We start from the raw sequence: 20,269 nt of genomic DNA, 5'->3' as shown, positions 1-20,269 counted from the left end.
TGTGTGTGTGTGTGTGTGTGTGTGTGTGTGTGTGTGTGTCTGGGGGTCGGGGGAGGGGAAGGAATGGAGAGAGAAAGTTTCCAAAACAAGGGAATCTGTGATGGAAATCTTGCTCTATCAAGAAGAATCCTGCATCAAATGACACTCTTGAAAACTGAGAGGAAACACAGTGAGGGTCTCACAAATAAAGAGGTTTCTGAAGGAGCAGATGTCAACATTATCAGTCACACAAAGGGCACTTGACCTTGTAAACTAATGCTACTTCTGCGATTTCTAAATTTCGTCTTGTCAATCAGGGCCAATGTATCATTCTGTCTTTCTATGTTTTCCATCTGCTCAGATATCCTTCTTTTAAAAACAGGAATAAAAATAAATAAAAATAAAAATAGGAATAAAGTCTAACAATAGTAGAATCTAGAGATCATCAGGAAACTTACCACAGAATGAGAACGTATGAGCACTGCTCAGTGTTCCTTCACGGCAGCATGCAACAAGAGAGAAAACTGCTTGAACACATTTTGCTGGAATCAAGTAAATTCATCATAACTAAAACCTAAATGTGGTAAGAGCATATTCACATTTGCTCAAGAGTGGAAAATGTCTTATGCTAAGTATAGGAAACAATATGTTAATAGTAAGGGGAATAAAACACATCTCATATTTTCTATAAATTCGTTTTTATATATTTTATAAAGAGCTGATCAGATAGGGAGATTCCATTCATTTCAAGTATTTATGGGGCATCTGTTCTGTACCAGGCAGGTTGCGAGGCACAATTAAAAGAGGAACAAAATCCAGTCCATGCCTTCAAGCAGCTGAGAGGGACAGACACAAGATAGCCAACCACATCCTTTCCTATGTTTGTGGAGGAGTGATTTTATTCTCCGAGATTTCAGATCTTAGATTCTACAGGAAGTAATGAACAATGATTTAAGCTCGACCATTTTCTTTAGAGTACGAGAAAATATAGCAAAAGTGATCTCAAATATTTTACGTAACTCACAGATAGCGGGGGACTGCAGAGTAATTTCGTCTCTTTCTTTAGGATCTTTACTAATAATTTCCAAATGAGGCTTCAGTCAACAGCTCAGACCGTTTCACAGATGGTTCCTCAGTTTTGCCTTCAGATAATTCTGCTTCTGTAAAACTTCACTTGTGAATTATTTGGGCTTCATGGAAGCCCCATCCATGATCTTCTTTGCTAAAATGAGAGGGGATCTTCACGCAACAGTCCCCCAGGTTCATCCACTCGGGCATATTGAGATTGCAGGCAGAATACAACCACGGCCTCTAGAACGACTCGAAAGGCTACGTGGGAAAACCCTTTGGAAATTTGGTCCCAAGAGATGGTGGCTTTTGAAGATTCTTTACAATAAGGCATCAAGAACATGGAACAAAGTCAATACCCTGTTTTGAAGCTACTTAACTAGCAAGTCAAGGTGTCAAACACTTCATTCCTGCACAATATCTATTCCAAACAAGAGCCCAGAGCATTGCCTTCTGCAAATCATCACTAAGCGTAGGTGACGTCATACTTTCTGAGAGGCAATTACATCCATATCACATGAGGAGTCTTGTCACTGCAATTAAAGAGCCAGTTTTCATTGTGGGAGGAAGCAGACAGGAAGCGGGCGCCAGCAGGGACAGGAGGGAGGGCGGAGGGGCAGAGAAAGGACAGGGCCGGCCAGCGAGGAGGGGACGGCAGCCGAGGGACCCTTGCCAGACACTTGAGACAAGAGTGAATGAGTCCCACCATTTACATGGTTATGTTCAGGAACTGACCCATGACTTTCTTGGGTGCGAGTGGTTTGGTGGCCCGCAGGGTATGCAGACACAGCATCGGGGAGGGGGGGTGACCGGGGGGGGGGGCCCAGGCTGCTGCTCAGTGCGGCTAACTGCTGCCCCTGAAAAGGTGAGTGGCGTCTACACACCAGACGCTGCATCTTCGGAGAGGGCAGCCCACCACCCTACGCTCGCTTCTTCCTCTCTCCACACAGACACACACACACACATTGCCAAGAACCACTTTTCTAATTTAAAGTCAGATGCTCAATTCTACCTTTTTAAAACACAACTGAAAATCTGATCTCACAAGGTACCCACCTCCATGTTTCTAACTTATCTGTGGATGAAAACTTGAGGAATATCCATCCTAGAAGCTTCATTCGTTAACACAACAGGGCCGGTGCAATGCTGGTGCAATGCTGCTGCACTGCCGCTGCACTGCTGGTACACTGCCGGTGCAATGCTGCTGCACTGCTGGTGCACTGCTGGTGCACTGCCGGTACACTGCCGGTGCAACGCTGCTGCACTGCCGGTGCACTGCCGGTACACTGCCGGTGCAATGCTGGTGCAGTGTTGCTGCACTGCTGCTGCACTGCTGCTGCACTGCTGGTACACTGCCGGTACACTGCTGCTGCACTGCTGGTACACTGCCGGTGCAATGCTGGTGCAATGCTGGTGCACTGCCGCTGCACTGCTGGTACACTGCCGGTGCAATGCTGCTGCAGTGCTGCTGCACTGCCGGTGCACTGCTGGTACACTGCCGGTGCAATGCTGCTGCAGCGCTGCTGCACTGCTGGTACACTGCCGGTGCAATGCTGGTGCAATGCTGCTGCACTGCCGCTGCACTGCTGGTACACTGCTGGTACACTGCCGGTGCAATGCTGGTGCACTGCTGCTGCACTGCTGGTACACTGCCGGTGCAATGCTGCTGCAGTGCTGCTGCAATACCGGCTGCCTGAGCTCACCCGGACGTGGCACACAGCACCGCGTGCTCTCATGAACACGAGCCGACGCTCCGAGTTCATGCCGAGTTCATGACGGGAGTCAGGCGTGAGAACAGGTTGCGGTCGGGGCACAGAAATATTTAAGAAGATGAAGATATTTTAGAAGTTTGAATTGTCAACTGACCTTATCCCATAAGAAATGCATATTTTTGAAAACCTGTGTTTGTTAAATTGTGTATTTATAGCCCCGAGCCATTAGCGCTACGGCAATTTTTAAATAGTCATTTTTTTCTCAAAACACAACAGTAACTGCAGATGTTAATTACAGCAGCTGGGTGGTAGGTATATGGCTGTTCACTGTAAAATTCATGCAACAATTCTGCATCTTTAACAATGTTTCTAATAAAATAATATAAAAGATGTAACTGCACATGACTTGTTTATTCTAAAGTACCATATAATTTAATATAGTTTTTATATTCTTCATTTCAAGTTGAAATACCTCTTACCCACTCAAATAATTTTTAAATCATTTTGATCTAGGAAACAAGACTAAGAACAGAAGTTAGTGAATCTGAATCAGCAACAGGAAATGGCTTTGTATAAATTGCTGGAAAAATGTTTACAAGGAAGAGATAGATTCTCATCAGGGATGTATAGCGCATTAATGCTGATTTTTAACAGGATGGCTATTATGTCCTTTTCACAGATGGATAAATTGATGTATAAAACCTTGTTAAGACTGAGGCTCACTGATCCAGCTGGGATCACCTACACCCAGTCTGGCAAACGCTCTCTACTCTTCATCATTAAAATTCATCCATAAATAAGAACGTATAAGTCACTTAATCTAAAGATTTATGAATACAACATGTTTACGTATAAATGAGAGGGATTATATAATTAAAGCATATGTAAATGAGATGCTATTATGACTTGTTTGATCTGTGCTGGCCAAGGCTTCTTTACTCTAAAGCTGATTATAGCGCCAGGATGCAGATGTGTTTTAAACAAACAATGCTTCTCATTTTTCATTCTTAGCCTTGTTGATTTTAATTTTGGCCACACCTACTTCTACTCACAAGTCTGTGAAGTAACCTCATTTTAATATATTTAGAAATGCAAAGGATGGTAATATTTCTTAAAATGGAGATAGCGAACTATGGATTCTTATTTAATGATGACACTTTTTTAGAAATCATGAAATGTCGACTTCTTTCAGAACCCATAAGTGAGCAAATGCTTTTTAGAGCATCAACATGTGTTACTGTCCGAGCCAAGGGAATCCTCAATATGCAAAACCCACCTGTATTATGGAACAAATCAGGTGTTGAACGCCAACGAGAATGACTTAACTTTGTATGTGTGTTTGTGAAATCTGAAAATGTGACACTCTTACTGAAAAGCCAGAACCTCTTAACCCTCACGTCTTACTCTCCCGGATATCTTGGCTCCTGCGGTTGCTGTACTGACACATCTCGGCAAGGAATCTTGAAAATGACATCATTTGGGAAGACCTTTTGCAAGTCTTTGAGCCACAGTGTTTCTGAAATACTTTCCTGTTAAACAAATACAAATGTGGGCCCTTTGTGCCAGGGCTGCACGACACCCAGGAGCAGTGCTACCCTCGGCATTTGGGGATGAGGTGACAGCACGATCCTTCCCGCAGACCCACTGAGCTCACGAAAAGTTTTCTTGTTACTTATGTGTTTATGTAACAGTCTCGTGCCTTTTTGTTGAATTTTTCTGGCCTGTTTTCAAAGTGTCATTTATCTTTTTCCCTGATTGAAAAAGTTTATACATACTCATTTCAATATATGGAAAATACCGAAGTATACGGAAGAAAATAAACATAACCAAAAATAAGTATTACTAACATTTTGATATACTGTTTCTCACACTATCAAAATCTATTTCTGAGTTCCAGTAACAAACTTCTTTTGTACCCCAGTGCAAAAATATAAAATAAAATAGAATGAAATTTGATCTATTTGGTTCCCGAAACTGAAGAACAAGACTTTGGATAAAGATGGATACCTACAGAGCCTTCTGTGTAGCTCTAAGTAAATGCAGAAGCTAAAAGGTTATACACCGAAATGATATTATTGAAAAAATAATGCACTTATTTTTACAAAACTTGCCTCATATTTTTAAGAAGGTAAGACCGTACAGGTTAGACAAAAGAAAGTTTCAGGTTCTCTTGTTAACATCTCCTTTCTCCCACTTTCTTATTACTTCTGAAAGTATGGTCTTACATATTTTTAACGTAATGTTCTTAAAATATATCCAAGGGCGACTATCATAAAATGCTTCATTGTATTTACAGTTTAGAAGAACACACTTAAATGATCTAAATGTTACGTTGTTCAAAATTTAAAATCAGAAATCTTTTTGTCTGTAATATAAATCAGAATTAGGTGTTTAAGTATGCAACATTTTTAATTGTTACATACAAAAATAATAACACTCTGAAGCTGACCTCTGGGTTAGCCAGTGAACTGCTTGTTTGCTTAGGAAACCAGATCCGGTTTCCCAGAGAGGCATCATTGAGGACAGAAATAGTCTCCCGAGTACAGGAAATCTGTAAGCACCTAAACAAGGACCAGCAGACTCCGGGACAAACACAATGTCACCAACATGCTCCTTCACGTCTGGCCACAGAATCACCACGGATATCTAAAAGCATACTAATGCTGGCGAGGTAAGAGGTAATAATTTGTTTAAAGAAAAATCATACTACTTATATATGTAACATATGTAACCCAAACCAAAACTTAATATGCACATAAATCCCAAGACTGAAAGTTTGAATTTCCCTTTAACCACACCCGTTGTTCTGCAATAGCGTTATTACTAGCATCTCTCTCTTTGCTCTTTATTGAATGGACACAATCACGGGTGTGAGTCACAGGCTACCAAGCGCACAGGTAATAAGCAGAGTCTGAACCAATCGCTCTGTAAGAACAGCACTCTGGGAGTGATTAGTACAATAATGTAAACCTGAAGGTCTCAGATCATACAAATTGAAATCAGGCAGTATTTCTTGCAGGTCTGAGGACTAGTTCTGTTATAACAAGATGCTCTCACAGTTAGTTACGCGTGTCTTGGGCAGGGATGAGGGAGTGGCACAAGGAAGACGCTTTAGGAAGGAAAGGACACCATTTACTTTTTATCCATCATCCAGACCACTGACCGGCACCTTCACTTTGAATGATTAAAAGACGGGTTGTGAGAGGTTTCCCCCTTCCAGGGGGGTGCGGGACGGCCTGCACACACCGCTGACCATCCAGCCGGGAGGGGGCACAGTGTGAGCTTCAACACATCTGCATGAGCACCAGCGTCCCTGCCACCTGCTGCCACCTCCAGGAGAGCTCTCCCCGAGGCCTGGCATCCAGATGCCAGCGGATACAAGTACTTAAAGACCAAAACGCGAGGGTTCCTACCTCCACGTAGTCCTTGGCGTGGCCCCAATCTCGTTTGGCGTCCAGATTCCCCAAGCTGAAACATTCCAGTTGTCCAAGGTAAATCTTAGCTACTGACCGGCTAATTTTTCGAGTAACAAAATTAGCTCCTAAAAGAGACAAAAGATGCATTATCAGTCAAGTGCATTTGACATTTAACAGTTTGGTGAACCAAACACAATCTCAGCCTCTGGGCATTTCTTTCATTCTTTTCCCCCCTTTAAAATAATAATAAAAGAAAAGAAAATGAAGAAGACCATTAACTGTCATTCAGACGAGCTAAGGAACTCTCGCTCTGAGTGTCACATCAGCTCCACTGCCATAACAAACATTTGTCTTTGGGGGATGTCTTGGCATTCCTCATTTGCTGCTGTAACATGCGATCCAGGCACCCAGCCAGAGAAAAGCTCTCGGAATGCCAGTTTTTAAACAGAAAATTCAACAGGGTTGGACGAAGGGAAATGCCAGAATCAGACCACCCTGATTTTTTCAGGAACATAAACATCATATATTCCTATTAATAAAACTACTTTGGGGTTCACGGGGAGAGAGAGAGGAGAGCAACTTAGCTCCCAGGGTGTAACTAAAGAAAACGAAGAAGAAATGCATAAGTGGTGATCACCCTTATTTAGAAACCTGCACAGCCAGCCGGTGCTAAGTCGTAAGTTTCTAGACTATCTGTACTCACTACAGTGCCACCTTCTAATTTCATCCAAGTGTCAGCTGCAGGATAGGATTCCTGAATTCTGTATAAATATTTTGATACGATTGGATGAAAGGTGTCGTAAACTAAAGGAGTGAAATTGTTTTAAAGTTCTCTGGTCTTTAATGAAAGCTTCTGTCCACTTTTAAAAGATCACAAAGAAGGACAAAATTAAAAGGCACTTCTGAGATAAGTTTATCTATACCCCTGTATCTAGGTAAGGTTATCACAAAGCACCAGGTAATGCCAAAATCTCAAGGTAATTAACAGGCACATGAGCTAGTCAATAATGGCTTCAAAGAGTTTAGACACATTACCATCATAATTTATCACACAGCAATAACTTTAGCTTTGTTCTTTTGCATAAGAAACAGGGAGGTGAATGTTATGAGAAAGCTTGGGCTTGTAGAGAAACTGGCACAGAGATAAGGGGAATTTTTCTAAATAGGTTTTCTCAGTTTTGGCAAGAAGATAGCCCCGTACAAGTTCAAACACGTACTAGACTCACTTACTACACAAACTCAGTAGACACATTTCAATGCCCTATCATTAAAAATGACGATAAGACTTCCATGGAAATCCAAATTTTCAGTTTCTCTTAGCAGTTGATAGAGTACTTGAAGAAATCCAGTTTCAAATTTGCAGGGCAGCTTATAAAACACAAGCGCTCCTTCAAAAAAGAGCCTTTGAAAATGAAGTATTTATCAGGCACGATCCTTCTCAATCTATTACCAACTAGCAACTTTTTATTTTCTAATAATTTAAATTTATAATTAAATTTAGACTTGATGCCTATCTTTGTGTTTTAATGTCAGGACTATACCATCATGCCAAAATTTACTAGATAAATGTGTGATGCCAAATCATCAGGTGAAGCTCCCAACACCAAATAGCTCAGATTATTCTATCTACCAGTAAAGTAATGCTTAGGGGTGCAGTGGAAGCACTGACGTTGTTCCAACATTCTACTCCTCCGGCCTGCTGTTTATTCCCTCAACCAGCACTGAGTGAGCACCAAGCAGCAAGCCCTGAGCAGGGGCAGCAGGGAGTGAAGAGGAGGCCCCCCTGCTAAAGTAGCCCAGAGAGGGGGAGATGGACAAAGCAATCCCTGCTGCCAGAAGTGAGATGGCAGGTCTGCAGGGACGAGACGAGTCAGGGCCCCGTGCACGATGCCGCAGTGACCACAACTCCACCCCTCTGATGAGCAACCCACGAGCTAAGAATTATTACCCGCATTTTGTAGATGACGAAGCTGAGATTCAGAGAAGCTGTGCAAACTGGCCCTTCTAAGCCAGTTGTCCGATTCGGTCTGTGTGGCTGCAAAGCCCAGGCTCTCACCTCCCAGCACTTGGAATGGCATGCTAGTGGGTATGGAGCCTTTCTTCTCGGGATCCAAAATGATCTTGCATACCTAGTCAGTTACTTGAAATTTCTAGTTCTTAGAACTTAATTTTAATTTTTTATTTATAGCAGCTTGATTGAGATGTAATTCACATACCATACAATTCATCCATTTAAAGTGTACAATTCCATGTCTTCTAGTACATTCACAGACTGTGCAGCCAGCCCAACAATCAATTTTAGACATGCTCACCCCTCCAAAAGAAACCTGCGCCCTTTAGCCATCCCGCCCCATCTTCCCCCAGCCCCCTGGCCCTGGGCAACCACTCATTTATTTTTTCATCACTAGAGATTTGCCTATTCTGAACACTTCACATACATGGAATCATATAATATGTGGTCTTTTGTGACTGGCCTCTTTCACTTAGCCTAACATTTTCCAGGTTCATCTATGTTACATGAATCAATCCCTCCTTCCTTCTTTATGGTTGAATACTATCCCATTATGCGGACAGAGCACATTTCATTTATCCGTTCATCAGTAAATGGACATTTGGGTTGTTTCCATTTTTGGCTATTGTGAATATTGCTGCAGTGAACACGGATGCACAAGCTTCTGTGTGGGGATTATGTTTTAATTTCTCTTGGGTAGACACCTACAGATGGAATCACTGGGTCACAGGGCAGCTCTACAATTAACCTGTTAAGGAACTGCCAGACTGCGCTTCACAGCAGATGCAGCAGGTGACAGCCCCGCCAGCAGGGCACTGGGCTCTCACGTGCCCACACCCTTCCCAACAGTCGCTAGGGTTCCATCTTTTTGATGACAGTCATCCTGACGGGTACCAAGTGGTATCTCATTGTGGTTCTGATTTGCATTTCTCTGATGACTGATGACTTCAACCCTCTACGTCCTCATGTACTTATGGGTCACTGGTGTATCTTCTTTGGAGAGATGTCTATTTGGATTCTTTGTCCAGTTTTTAAAGTGTGTTACTTGTCTTCTTAATACTGAATTGTAAGAGTTCTTCATACATTCTGGATCCAAGTCCTTTATCAGATATATGATTTACAAACATTTTCTCTCATTGTATAGGTTATATTTTCATTTTCTTGATGGTGTCCTTTGACACACACAAGTTTTTTTTAGTTATTATGAAGTTCAATTTGCCTATTCTTTTTTTTTTTGGTTGTATGAGCTTTTGGTGTCATACCCAAAAGGGCTTCGCCTAGCCCAAGGAAGGTCTTGAAGAGTTTCTCCTATATTTTTTAATGAATTGTATCGATTTTGTTCTTACCTGTAGGTATTTGACCCAATTTTAGTTAATTTGTGTGTGTGGTTAAGATGAAAGGGCCCAACTTCATGCACTTGCATGTGGATATAGGGCTGTCCTGGCACTATGTGTTTGCTGAAAAGGTTATTCTTTCTCCTATTTGAGTTGCCTTATACCTTTTGTCGAAAAGCAATTAACCATAGACGCGTGGGTTTATTTCTGACTTTCAGTCCTATTCCAATGACCGAAACACCTATGTTTAGGACAGTACCACACCTTCTTGATTACTAGAGGTCTCTGGTAAGGGTTCAAATCAAGAAGTGTGAGTCTTCCAACTGTGTTCTTTCTTCAGACTGTTTTAGCTATCCTCAGTCTCTTGAATTTCCATACGAAGTTTAGCATCAGCTTGTTAATTTCTGCAAAAAAGCAACCCGGGATTTTGCAGGGATGGTGTTGAATCTGTAGGTCAGTGTGGGGAGCGCTGCCCACCTCAGCAACACTTCGCCTTCCAGCTCATCAGCACACGGGCTCTTTCCATTGCTCTGTGTCTTCGCAAACTGCTTTCAGCAGTGCTCAGTAGTTTCTAGACAATTCGTTTTGCGCTGCTTTTGTTAAATTTGTTCCTAAGGACTTTATTCCCTCTGATGTTAATATAACTGTAACTTTCCTTAATTTCATTTTCAGATTCATTTTAAACATTATTACTGCCACCATATGCTTCGTTCATTCCTGGGAGAGGCTTAAAATGATTTTTTTCTCCATTTGTTCTCTTCATTTTCACTCCTTATCATACAAGACTGCTGTTTTTTGGAGAGAACTATAATCAAATCATGACACATGAGGGCTGAGGCCTTAGCAGTCACTTTGTCCAGCCAGCAGCCTGACCCAAGCCGTGTCCCTCACTTTCCCGCCTGTGCTGCTGTCACCAACCCACCCGCAATGCAGGACGCGTCCCTCCCCAGACTAGATCACCTGAGTGGTTTTGCTATTACAGCACACTCCAATTATGGAACTCCCATAATTATGTACATAGATACTTGATCTCTAAGAGCCTTGCACTACAAGACCGTAGCTAGGAAGAAGACCGAGAAATGGAAAGTCAGCCCAGTGAACTGACCGAAGGCTGCTGGTCACTGGCTCTGCTACACAAACCATGTAACAGTCCCCGCACACCACAGGACAGGAACACCTGCCAGGCCAAGTCACAGGGACACCCAAGCAGAGGACAGGGCGCTGCGGACCACGAATCACTACAGACACAGACGGAATTAATATCATCACGTCCTTGTTTGTAAAACAAGGATAATAACAGTACTTACCATGTAGGTTTGATGTTTAACTGAGAAAATCTAGGTAATGTGATTAGCAAGTTCTCAATAAATGTTACCTATTATTACAATTATTACATTACAATGTTAATGGTACCTGTAATTAAGCCTCAATGAAAAGTTCAGATTTCTTAGTTCTTTTATGACTAAGCCTCTTAATTCTCTGATTTTGAACATCTGAATAAACAGCCAGAGGCAGGCGTGTGGACTTACTTACACACCCAAAGCACTAATAAACATTTCTAACCTCATAGTAGGTTACTTTTTCAAGGTAAACTCATTAACCAAGGAAAATAGAATATCCATATAAATGTATACTAATAAGAAAGAGACCTGGGCTTCCCTGGTGGCACAGTGGTTAAAAATCTGCCTGCCAATGCAGGGGACTCAGGTTCGAGCCCTGGCCCGGGAAGATCCCACATGCCGCGGAGCAACTAAGCCCGTGCGCCACAACTCCTAAGCCTGCGCTCTAGAGCCCACGAGCCACAACTACTGAGCCCATGTGCCACAACTACTGAAGCCCTTGCGCCTAGAGCCTGTGCTCTGCAACAGGAGAAGCCACCTCAATGAGAAGCCCTCGCACCGCAACGAAGAGTAGCCCCCGCTCGCCGCAACTAGAGAAAGCCTGTGCACAGCAACGAAGACCCAATGCAGCCAAAAATAAATAAAATAAAGTAAATATATATATAAAAAAAGAAAGAGACCAATTAAAACATGTTTCAGTCCAAATACTGGCTCTAAGATTGAGATCATGAGTTTTGCTAGCGTTGACAGAATGAAAAATACAGAGCTTTTGTTCTGGCAATACAGCAAACAAGAAAAACTGCCACATTAAAAAACACCAAACTATGCTGGATAAAATACTATTATTATTTATTTAAATTCAAAGCCGAGTCTCCAAGACTGCCCAAGTCATGGTGGGCCCAGCGGGGTCAGGGCTGGTAGCAGGGTGGGAATGCCATCTGAGGACCTGGAAACAGCTTCATCTTTCATTTCCAATCTGAGGCAAAGGGTGAGGGCTTTCAGGTAGATTCTGGAAGTAGGGTTACACGCCCTGTGAGTTATTTTTAATTCTGTTACTTGTATCAGTGCTATGACCTTAAATGTCTTAACGTCTCAGTTGTCTTATCTATAAAATGGGATAATAATCGATACTAAGGATCAAATGAGATGCTAAATTAAAAGGCTGTAGAATACTGTATCTATCAGTCATAAAGGTTTATTGTCTTGGATATTTTTACTGTGATAAATCTTTTAAAATAGTAAAGCTTTTTTCTCACGCGTCTCTCTTTATGTGACATTCTCCGCTGTTAACCCAAGGCTGGGGAAAGGTGAGAAGAGCTACACCAGACAGTCAGAAGGACCCAGGTAATACTCATCCCTATCATTCAAAATAGGATTCTGGAATAAGACAGCAAGTGTGAAAGCAAGCCTTCATGGGAAAGTAATTTTCTAGATAACTTCAGTGCAGCAGAAACCAGTGTGGTCGTAGCCCAAAGTCCCTCCCACGGGTGACGCCCTCAGGCTCTGAGGGGCAGGGCCAGGCCCGTGTCCAGGCGGGAAGGACGGGAGGGGCAGCTCCAGGGCTCGTGGGGAAGGACAGCAGAGGCAGGAGAGCCTCCAGGTGAATGCAGCCTCTGGGCTGCGGTACCAAGCAGAGCAGATTGAGGACATGGCCGAGGAGAAGCCTGTGCCGTGCGGCCTGTGGAGTCCGGGGAGCCTCCGAATAGGCCACCTGGGCCTGACCAGCCTGGGGCGGCTGCACCAGGGACACTAATGAGATGAGCAGGGGTGGAGGCCCTCCGCCCTCACCGGTGAGCCCGGGTGAGGTGGACGTAAGACCACCCGAGGGGACCATGAGTAAGACGGAGCAGTGGGTCTACAGTCCACGGAGCCAGACACGGGCAGAGCCAGGAGCCCAGGAAAGAGAAGGCCCTGGGCTGATGGACGCAGACACAGGAAGGGCCCGGAGGAGCCCACGCCACCTGCTCGGCCACTAGGCGAGGGCGCAGCTGAGACCAGCAGGCCTGCGGGCAGAGAGCTGCCTGCACCCGGGCCTGAGGACACCAGGGGCCCCTGCCAACACGAGGTCCAACCGGCCACATCCGCGTCCCACATGCCGGACACCACCTCCCAGAGACCCAGGGGAGGACGGCAGGCCCGAAAACCTGGCTTCGGAGTCACACTAGGGTAAACAGAGAATTACAGAAAGTATACATTTAACAGTAACTGCATTAACTTCCTCTGGCTGCCATAACCAATTACAAAAACCAGGTGGCTTCTGTAATTTCTCACAGTCTGCAGGCCGTAAGCCTGAGATTCCGCAGGGCCACGTTCCCCCTGGGCAATCCAGGGAGGAAGCCTTTCTCTGCCTTCTGTGTCGGGGCTCCTGGTTCCCCTGGGCCGTGGCTGCATCCCTGCGCCTGCACACCACCTCCTCCTCCAGGGTCTGTGTCGTCACCTCTTCTGTTTCTTATGAGGACACCTGTCATGTAACCGAGCGGGACCCCATGGGGCCCTGCGGGACACACGCCCCCCGCACATGCTCTGCTGCAGCTCCTCTCTGAAGTACCCAGATCATAGTATCTCACGCATATTTCCTGAGGTTTTCAGATGCTAAAACCACCACCAAGTGGAAGAAATTAACTACTTGTTGATCCTGAGCACAGAGCCCGGACCCGGCGGCTCCTAAGGGTTGATCACCATCAACCAATACAGAGAATCGTGCACGAGCTGATCACACAAGCTGGACGCCCCTCCCTCACCCGTCCTTTAAGCATGCTGGAGCCCTCGGGGAGTTCGGAGTTTTCTGGGCACAAGCCACTTGCTCTCCTCGCTCGGCCCTGCAATAAACCTTTCCCTGCTCCAGACTCCGACGTTTCGGTGTGTTTGGCCTCACCGTGTGTCGGGCACAGGAACTTCATTCAGTGACAGTCTCTGGATTTAGGATCCACCTGTGCAATCCAGGATGAGCTCTGTCTCCAGATCCCTCACTTGATCACATCTGCAAAGACCTTTTTCCAAATAAGGTCACATTCCCAAGTTCTGGGAATTAGGAAATTAGGATGTGGGCATATCTTTTTGGGGCCACCACTCCACCTCTTGTAAGAATCAAGGATTAGAACATTTGAAAATATATGATGAAACGTGAATCAGGCATTGTTAGATTTTTTTTTAAATATAAATTTATTTTTATTTATTTATTTTTGGCTGCATTGGGTCTTTGTTCCTGTGCGCGGGCTTTCTCTAGTTGTGGCGAGCACGGGCTACTCTTCGTTGCAGTGCGCGGGCTTCTCATTGCGGTGCGCAGGCTTCTCACTGCAGTGGCTTCTCTTGTTGCAGAGCACGGGCTCTAGGCGCATGGGCTTCAGTAGTTGTGGCACGCAGGCTTCAGTAGTTGTGGCTCGTGGGCTCTAGAGCGCAGGCTCAGTAGTTGTGGCGCACGGGCTTAGTTGCTCCACGGCATGTGGGATCTTCCCGGACCAGGGCTCGAACCCGTGTCCCCTGCATTGGCAGGCGGATTCTTAACCACTGCGCCACCAGGGAAGTCCCAGATTATTTTAATGTCATCTTAAGGGTAATTATATATCTTTCATGAGCAAAATTGTCAAACAGAGTCTCCAGCTGTAATAGATTAAAGGTGATAAAATAAGTTTCCTCTCAGTTTTAGCTGTGCTAGTTCACTTCGGTTACTTTGAATAGCTCCCCGATCTCTTTTTTTTCAGAGAATACACATTTATTTATAATTTTGGATTGGAAATGCTGTGCATATTCCCATATTTACCAATTTCCTTTCTCATCCTACTTTCTTGAATCTTTCTTCTGACATAATTTCCTTTCTTCTTAAAATGCATTCTTTAGAAGTTCCTTTAAAGCAGAGAAATTGGCTCGATTTTGAAAGATAGTTTTGATAACTATACAATGCCAGGTTGAAAATTATTTTCTCTTAGCATCTGAAGGTACTAATACACTACCTTCTGGGTTCCATTTTTTTGCTCTGGATAAGAGTGTGGCCAGGGTAACTGTCATTCACCTTTTTTCCTCTCGTGAGATTAAAGACGCTTCTTTGTCTTTTGCATCCTGGAGTTTCAGGTCCATGTGTCTAGATGTGGTTTTCTGCTTGGTGTACACGTGTTCCTGTATCTGTGCAATACATGTACCTCTTCACATACCGCCTCTTCTTTGCTCTATTTTCTTCTTTCTATTTCCTCCTGGGAAAGAACGTTAGACCTTCTCACTTTACCTGCCAGTCTGTTAATTTCTTTTTTTTATAATTTCCCTCTCTGTGTCTTCTCTGCAATACACCTTCCTTAGATCCATCTAATTTTCTCTTAGCAGCCTAATATTTAAGTCATGCATAGAATTCTTTATTTCAATTTTTCATATGTAAAGTTCTCTCTGCTTCTCTTTCAGATCTGCCTATTTTTTATATTCTGTTGTTGCTTATTTCTTTTTTATGATTTTTCATTTTATTTATTTAAACATATCCTGGTAAATTTATCTTCTAACCTGATAATTCTAATACTTAAAGTTCTTAGGGGACTGATTTCTTGTTTTATCTGCTGACTTTGAGTGATGGTGACACCGCAAGTTCGAGGTTAGTCATCTCAGTCTGCTGGAAACCAAGGGACACATCTGAGAAGGACGGTCTCCTCCCGAGAGGGTCTGGCTTGTTTCTGGTGGGGACACAGAGACACTGCCACCTACTACAGCCCCAGGGTAACACGTTCTGCTCCCTACTTCCACACCAAGGCCCCAAGCTGAACCTTCCAACTAGAGAGGCTGGGCAGCCAAGAAGCCTATTCAAGTCACCGCTTCCCACTAGGCCACCACAACTGTGCGGCGCTGTGGTGTCCCTAGTGGTCCCCGCCTACCAGTGGGCAGGGCTGCCAGGAAGACAAAGACAGACCTAAAGAAATAAAGAAACTTGTTTCCTCTGCACATCTGGATATAATGTGAACAACTGTGCCACCCTGGACATATTTATTTTTCTTTTCATGTTAGACATTCAGAAAAATTTGATTTTTACATCTTCTTTTCTAGGGAGTACGTCTGTACAGTGAATGCATGTATATAAAAATATACGTAAAAACCTGAAATTTGTCTCACTGTTTTGCTCACACTATTTCTCTACTGAAATACAACTATTTGTAATGATTTTTTTCACACACCAGGCAAACTATACTTATGAAATTCTGACCCACAAGATCACCCTGCTTTTGCGGACCTTCCCCCTGGGCCTCACCTCCCCTGAGGCCCGATGACCGGGACCCACTGAGAAGGCAGGCAGCGGGACACACGGGCTCAGAGGCGCCAGAGCCAGACCCTAATACCCTGGCTTTGCTCCCAAGGCTAATCCTCATTGTGTGCATGTGTATATATACACGTGTTCCTTTTCTGTTAAACTTTCTACTCTAATATCACAAAACACCCACATAATTTCCCTAAGTCAAATATCTTCTAAAACAAAAATTGAAGGAAAAGGAGAACTGACAAATTTTACAAAACATATACCTTAAATTACCAGCATTAAACTTTAAAATGTGAATAGTAGCACACTTACTAAAATTAAAGAATTAGATCATCTGTTAAAACACAATCTCTGCCACAATGTTATCACTTTAACAGACTTTTTTTTTTTTTTTTAATACAAAATTCAACACTGGACAGTGGCACCAAGGGCAGAAACGCCGAGGAAGACCCAGTGAGCCCCCCGGGGACACCTCTTCTGCTCGTCCCGTTAGACAAAGTGACTTCTTTTCAGACGTGTGTTTCACGCTGGCCCTGCAGTCACACTGTCCAACTTCTAAGATGCAAAGAAGCGCTGAGTGTGGGGCGACTTTAGGCGGGACGTGTGCCCATGCGTGCACGCGGCTGTGTGTGAACACACACGCAAACGTGTGTAACACTATCCCTTCAGCAGCAGACAGCATGTGAAGTGACCGCAATTCCTCTAATAAAACTTCTATTCCACTGCCCAGCACTTCATCCAAAAGCTTTTGATTTAAAGATTTTTTGGAATTAGATAAAGTACAAAGACAGTTTGGATGATCTTCACTGGCAAACAGAAATCGTTCCAATGTACCCTGAACCCCGCACGACCTCCGCCCGGGGCCCCGGGTCCCACCCCGCAGCGATCTCGGCCGCCCTGCCGGGCAGTGCCTGGGCCGGGGCTTGGTGCAGACGGGGTGGGGAAAGAAGAGACCCGGGGAAGGTCACGGCTGACGGCGCAGGCCGCGGAGATCAGAGGACCTGCACCTCGCCTGCCGCCAAGCCCTGCCAAAAGCAACAGCGTTTAACTGCAGGTACTCAGGCCCCACCAGGAGCGCCTGCGGAGACCCCGGGCTGACAAGAGGCCCATTCATGACGCGAGCTACCACTTCCCGGCAACTAGCCATAAATACGGGTTTAAAGAGAGAGGTTCAAGCTCCTTCGCTGCTTGCATCAAATGCTCATTGCCTTTCCCGGGGGAGCTGGATCATTCCGGTTCCTACATCCTCACTCCAGGGCTGGCCCTGGCTCGGCACTCGGCACTCGGCACTGGGCTGCAGGATGCCCTCCTGTCCTGGGTGCAGCTTCTACGGCCCAGGGCCAGGAGCTCCCCCGACCCACTGCGACACCCAAACGTGTCCGCAGGCTCCACAACTTCCCCAGGAGAACACAAAGTGTCCCCACTGAGAGCCTCCGCCTCACTCAAACCAAGCCTGACAGAGACAAACTCCCACCAAATTACAACAGGTTTCTGTGTAGCGCTGACCTTACCACAGAAACACTGTGATCCTGTCTCTCTATTCACGTGACGTGCTGAGCAAACCATCAGGGAAGGAAGGAACAAAACACTGAGCTCCGGATGAGACAGGACCGAGGGGACGCCAGGTCCGGCCTTGGGAGGGCCGAGGGGAGAGCACACATTTGGGACCCACTTATGACATTTCAAGTCCCGGGGCCAAGGCTGGATGAGACCCAGAGAGGGGGGTGGGCAAGAGAACAGAAATGTCCAAAAACCAAACCTACTGACTGCACGTAGAGGGGCCGGGGAGGAGGAGGAAGCGGCAGTGACGGAAAAGGAGAGAGCGGCGGGGCTGAAGCAGCAGGAAGGCCGGGAGGCGGGGAGGCTGCGAGGTGGGGAGGCTGGGAGGCTGGGAGGCGGGGAGGCCGGGAGGCCCTGAGACCAGCAGGGATGTGGCTGAGGGAGAGAAGGAGGCGAGCCAGAGAAGCGGCAGCAGCTCCGCAGCAGAAGGGACCAGGGACACGGGACGGCCCCCCACGCCCCACGTCCCCTGCCCTCCAGGCCCGGGGGCTGGTCCCTCAGGCCCCGGACGCCCTCACTGCCCGCAGCCCCACTGGTGCACGCTGGCCCCGGCCCTGGACCTGCAGGTCCCCATCGGGCCTCGGGTCACCCCAGGGGACACACCCTGACCTCACTGCTGCTCCCTGCACCTCTGCTGACCTGACTTCTGGGTGTCACCACTTGGCGACCAGCTCGCCACCCACTGGCAGCCCTTCCTCATTCACCCTCCAGCCGATGGCTCAGGTCCCACGATTCCGCTTCCCTGACTTTGCTAAATGACCACTCCCCACCCCGACCCAGTCGAGCCTCTGGCAGCCCATGCCTGGGGGCAACCTAATGCGCTGGCACCCCCTGCGGGCACCCCCGAGGCTCTGGTGCCCTAGCCGCAGGGCCTCAGCGAGGTGACAGGGAGTGCCTTCCCCAGACCCTCACGAGGGGGGCGCAGTGAGACCGAGGCTGATGTGTCCTCAGTTCCGGCTGCAGAGAAGAAAGGGGTTTGAAAAGGTAAATTCAAGACAGAAAGACAGAGGGAGGCACCTGCAGGGTCAGAGTCTCAGCTGCAGCTGCCCTGGCCACACACGCCCTGGCCGTTCCCACGCGTGGGTACCACGCACCGACCGTTTTAGTTTTGCTGAAGGTTAGTGGGAGTTTTGCCGTTTCTAAACCCAGATTCCCACAGACGCACAGGTCCCAGTTCAGGGACGATTCCTCCGGGGGCGTGACTGCCGCGGCCGCCGGATGCCCTGCGCGCTCTGGGTCTCTCTTCCCTCTGATCTGCTCTGAAATCTACAGAGCAACGAGATGGAGAGATGAGGGACACGGTGCAGGAGGGCCAGACTTTCCATCCCCCGAGAGCACACCGCACTCACACAGGACAGAGCACACCTGGGAACAACACAGACACGTGTATATCATCCTTTGAAATCAACTCTTTTTTGTAGAAATGATTTATTAACATTAAAAAACGATTTATCCTACATCGTTCTGGGTCACGTTTGGGCCGCACCTCAGAACTGAGACACGGCGCTGCGTCAGAAATGGCAGTGCTTCTCCCTGACGACGCGCGGACGGAAACCGTGTGGATTCAATTCCTTCTTCAGCCTCCATCTCGACTCAGAACAGTCCTGATACCTGAGAAGCAGAGCAGGACCACTTCACAGAAATTCCATGTTGAAAGTAACTTTAAAAAAACCGTATCGGCTTATAGCCATTCCAGTGGAAAGACTGCAAGGTAAGAAAATCTTCCAAAGGCCTTGCTTCAAATTCTTCATCTGATAGAAAATGGGGACAAGACAAAGGTCTACAAAAGGCGGCAGCCGCGTCTCCTTCCACAGTCAGCTCGCTTGCTCTCCTGATGCGGCTCCCGTTACTCTCTCCTGTCACAGAAAAGTAAGCGAACGCGCCACCCGAGAAACAGAGGAGCGCAACGGTATCTTCCCCCTGCAGGCGAGGCTGCAAAGCGGGGGGCGACCAGCCCTGATGGAGGCCCCATCCGCACCCGAGGGCGTGGCTCCCTCCGCTCCTAAAAGCAATTTCACGTTCATAAGCATCCATCTTGATTACTCAGCAGCATTCAGCCGTGTCTACCAAGGTCTCCTGTCCACCTGTTAGAGGGGCGAATACGTGTCACTCTTTCACATACGGTGTATTGGCTCATGACAGTGCTGGGCACAGCAGATGTTCATTTTTAAAAGGATTTTCAGTCCCTGCCTTAGATTTATTTCCGATAAGGAAACCCTTTGTTTGCAGGTTAGGAAACACTCCTCAGTGTTTAGCACGTCAGATGAAATGTCCATCACCATCTTCTGAGAGCACTGGCCTGAGGCCGCCCCCAGGGGCACAGACCAGCACTGAGGCTCCGAGCCGGGCTCACTTGGTCTTCCTCCAACAGGATTCCTCAGTGGGCCTCTGAGAATCTCCTTCCTCTTCCTTACAAAGAGGTTTGCTGCTTCTGTACAGATTCATTGTTGGGATTTTAAGAGGCACCTGGGGCCAGGCCGAGACGTTTCCTGTGAACTTCACTGTGGCCTCTTCAGCGTCTTGTGGGCACTGGGGTTTCCCCTATTCCACCGATAAAATTATGCTGAACACCTACCTTCCTCACGGCCAGGAAGTGTTTCTTTGCGATCAGACTGTATTTTC

General features: G+C 46.3%; 1 protein-coding gene across 3 annotated transcripts in view; it reads right to left on the bottom strand.

Annotated features, from left to right (window-relative positions):
- Positions 1 to 20,269, bottom strand: part of GMDS (GDP-mannose 4,6-dehydratase) — a 486,657-nt gene that overhangs the window by 244,138 nt on the left and 222,250 nt on the right. For all 3 annotated transcript variants that reach the window (XM_068557602.1, XM_068557604.1, XM_068557605.1), the window contains one exon: positions 6,173 to 6,300. In XM_068557602.1, coding sequence (XP_068413703.1) covers positions 6,173 to 6,300 — 128 coding nt within the window. The remainder of the gene's footprint in view (positions 1 to 6,172; positions 6,301 to 20,269) is intronic.

The sequence above is a fragment of the Eschrichtius robustus genome, chromosome 12 (genome assembly GCF_028021215.1).
Source record: "Eschrichtius robustus isolate mEscRob2 chromosome 12, mEscRob2.pri, whole genome shotgun sequence".
Taxonomy (NCBI): domain Eukaryota; kingdom Metazoa; phylum Chordata; class Mammalia; order Artiodactyla; family Eschrichtiidae; genus Eschrichtius; species Eschrichtius robustus.
This window is presented reverse-complemented; position numbering and strand designations above follow the sequence as displayed.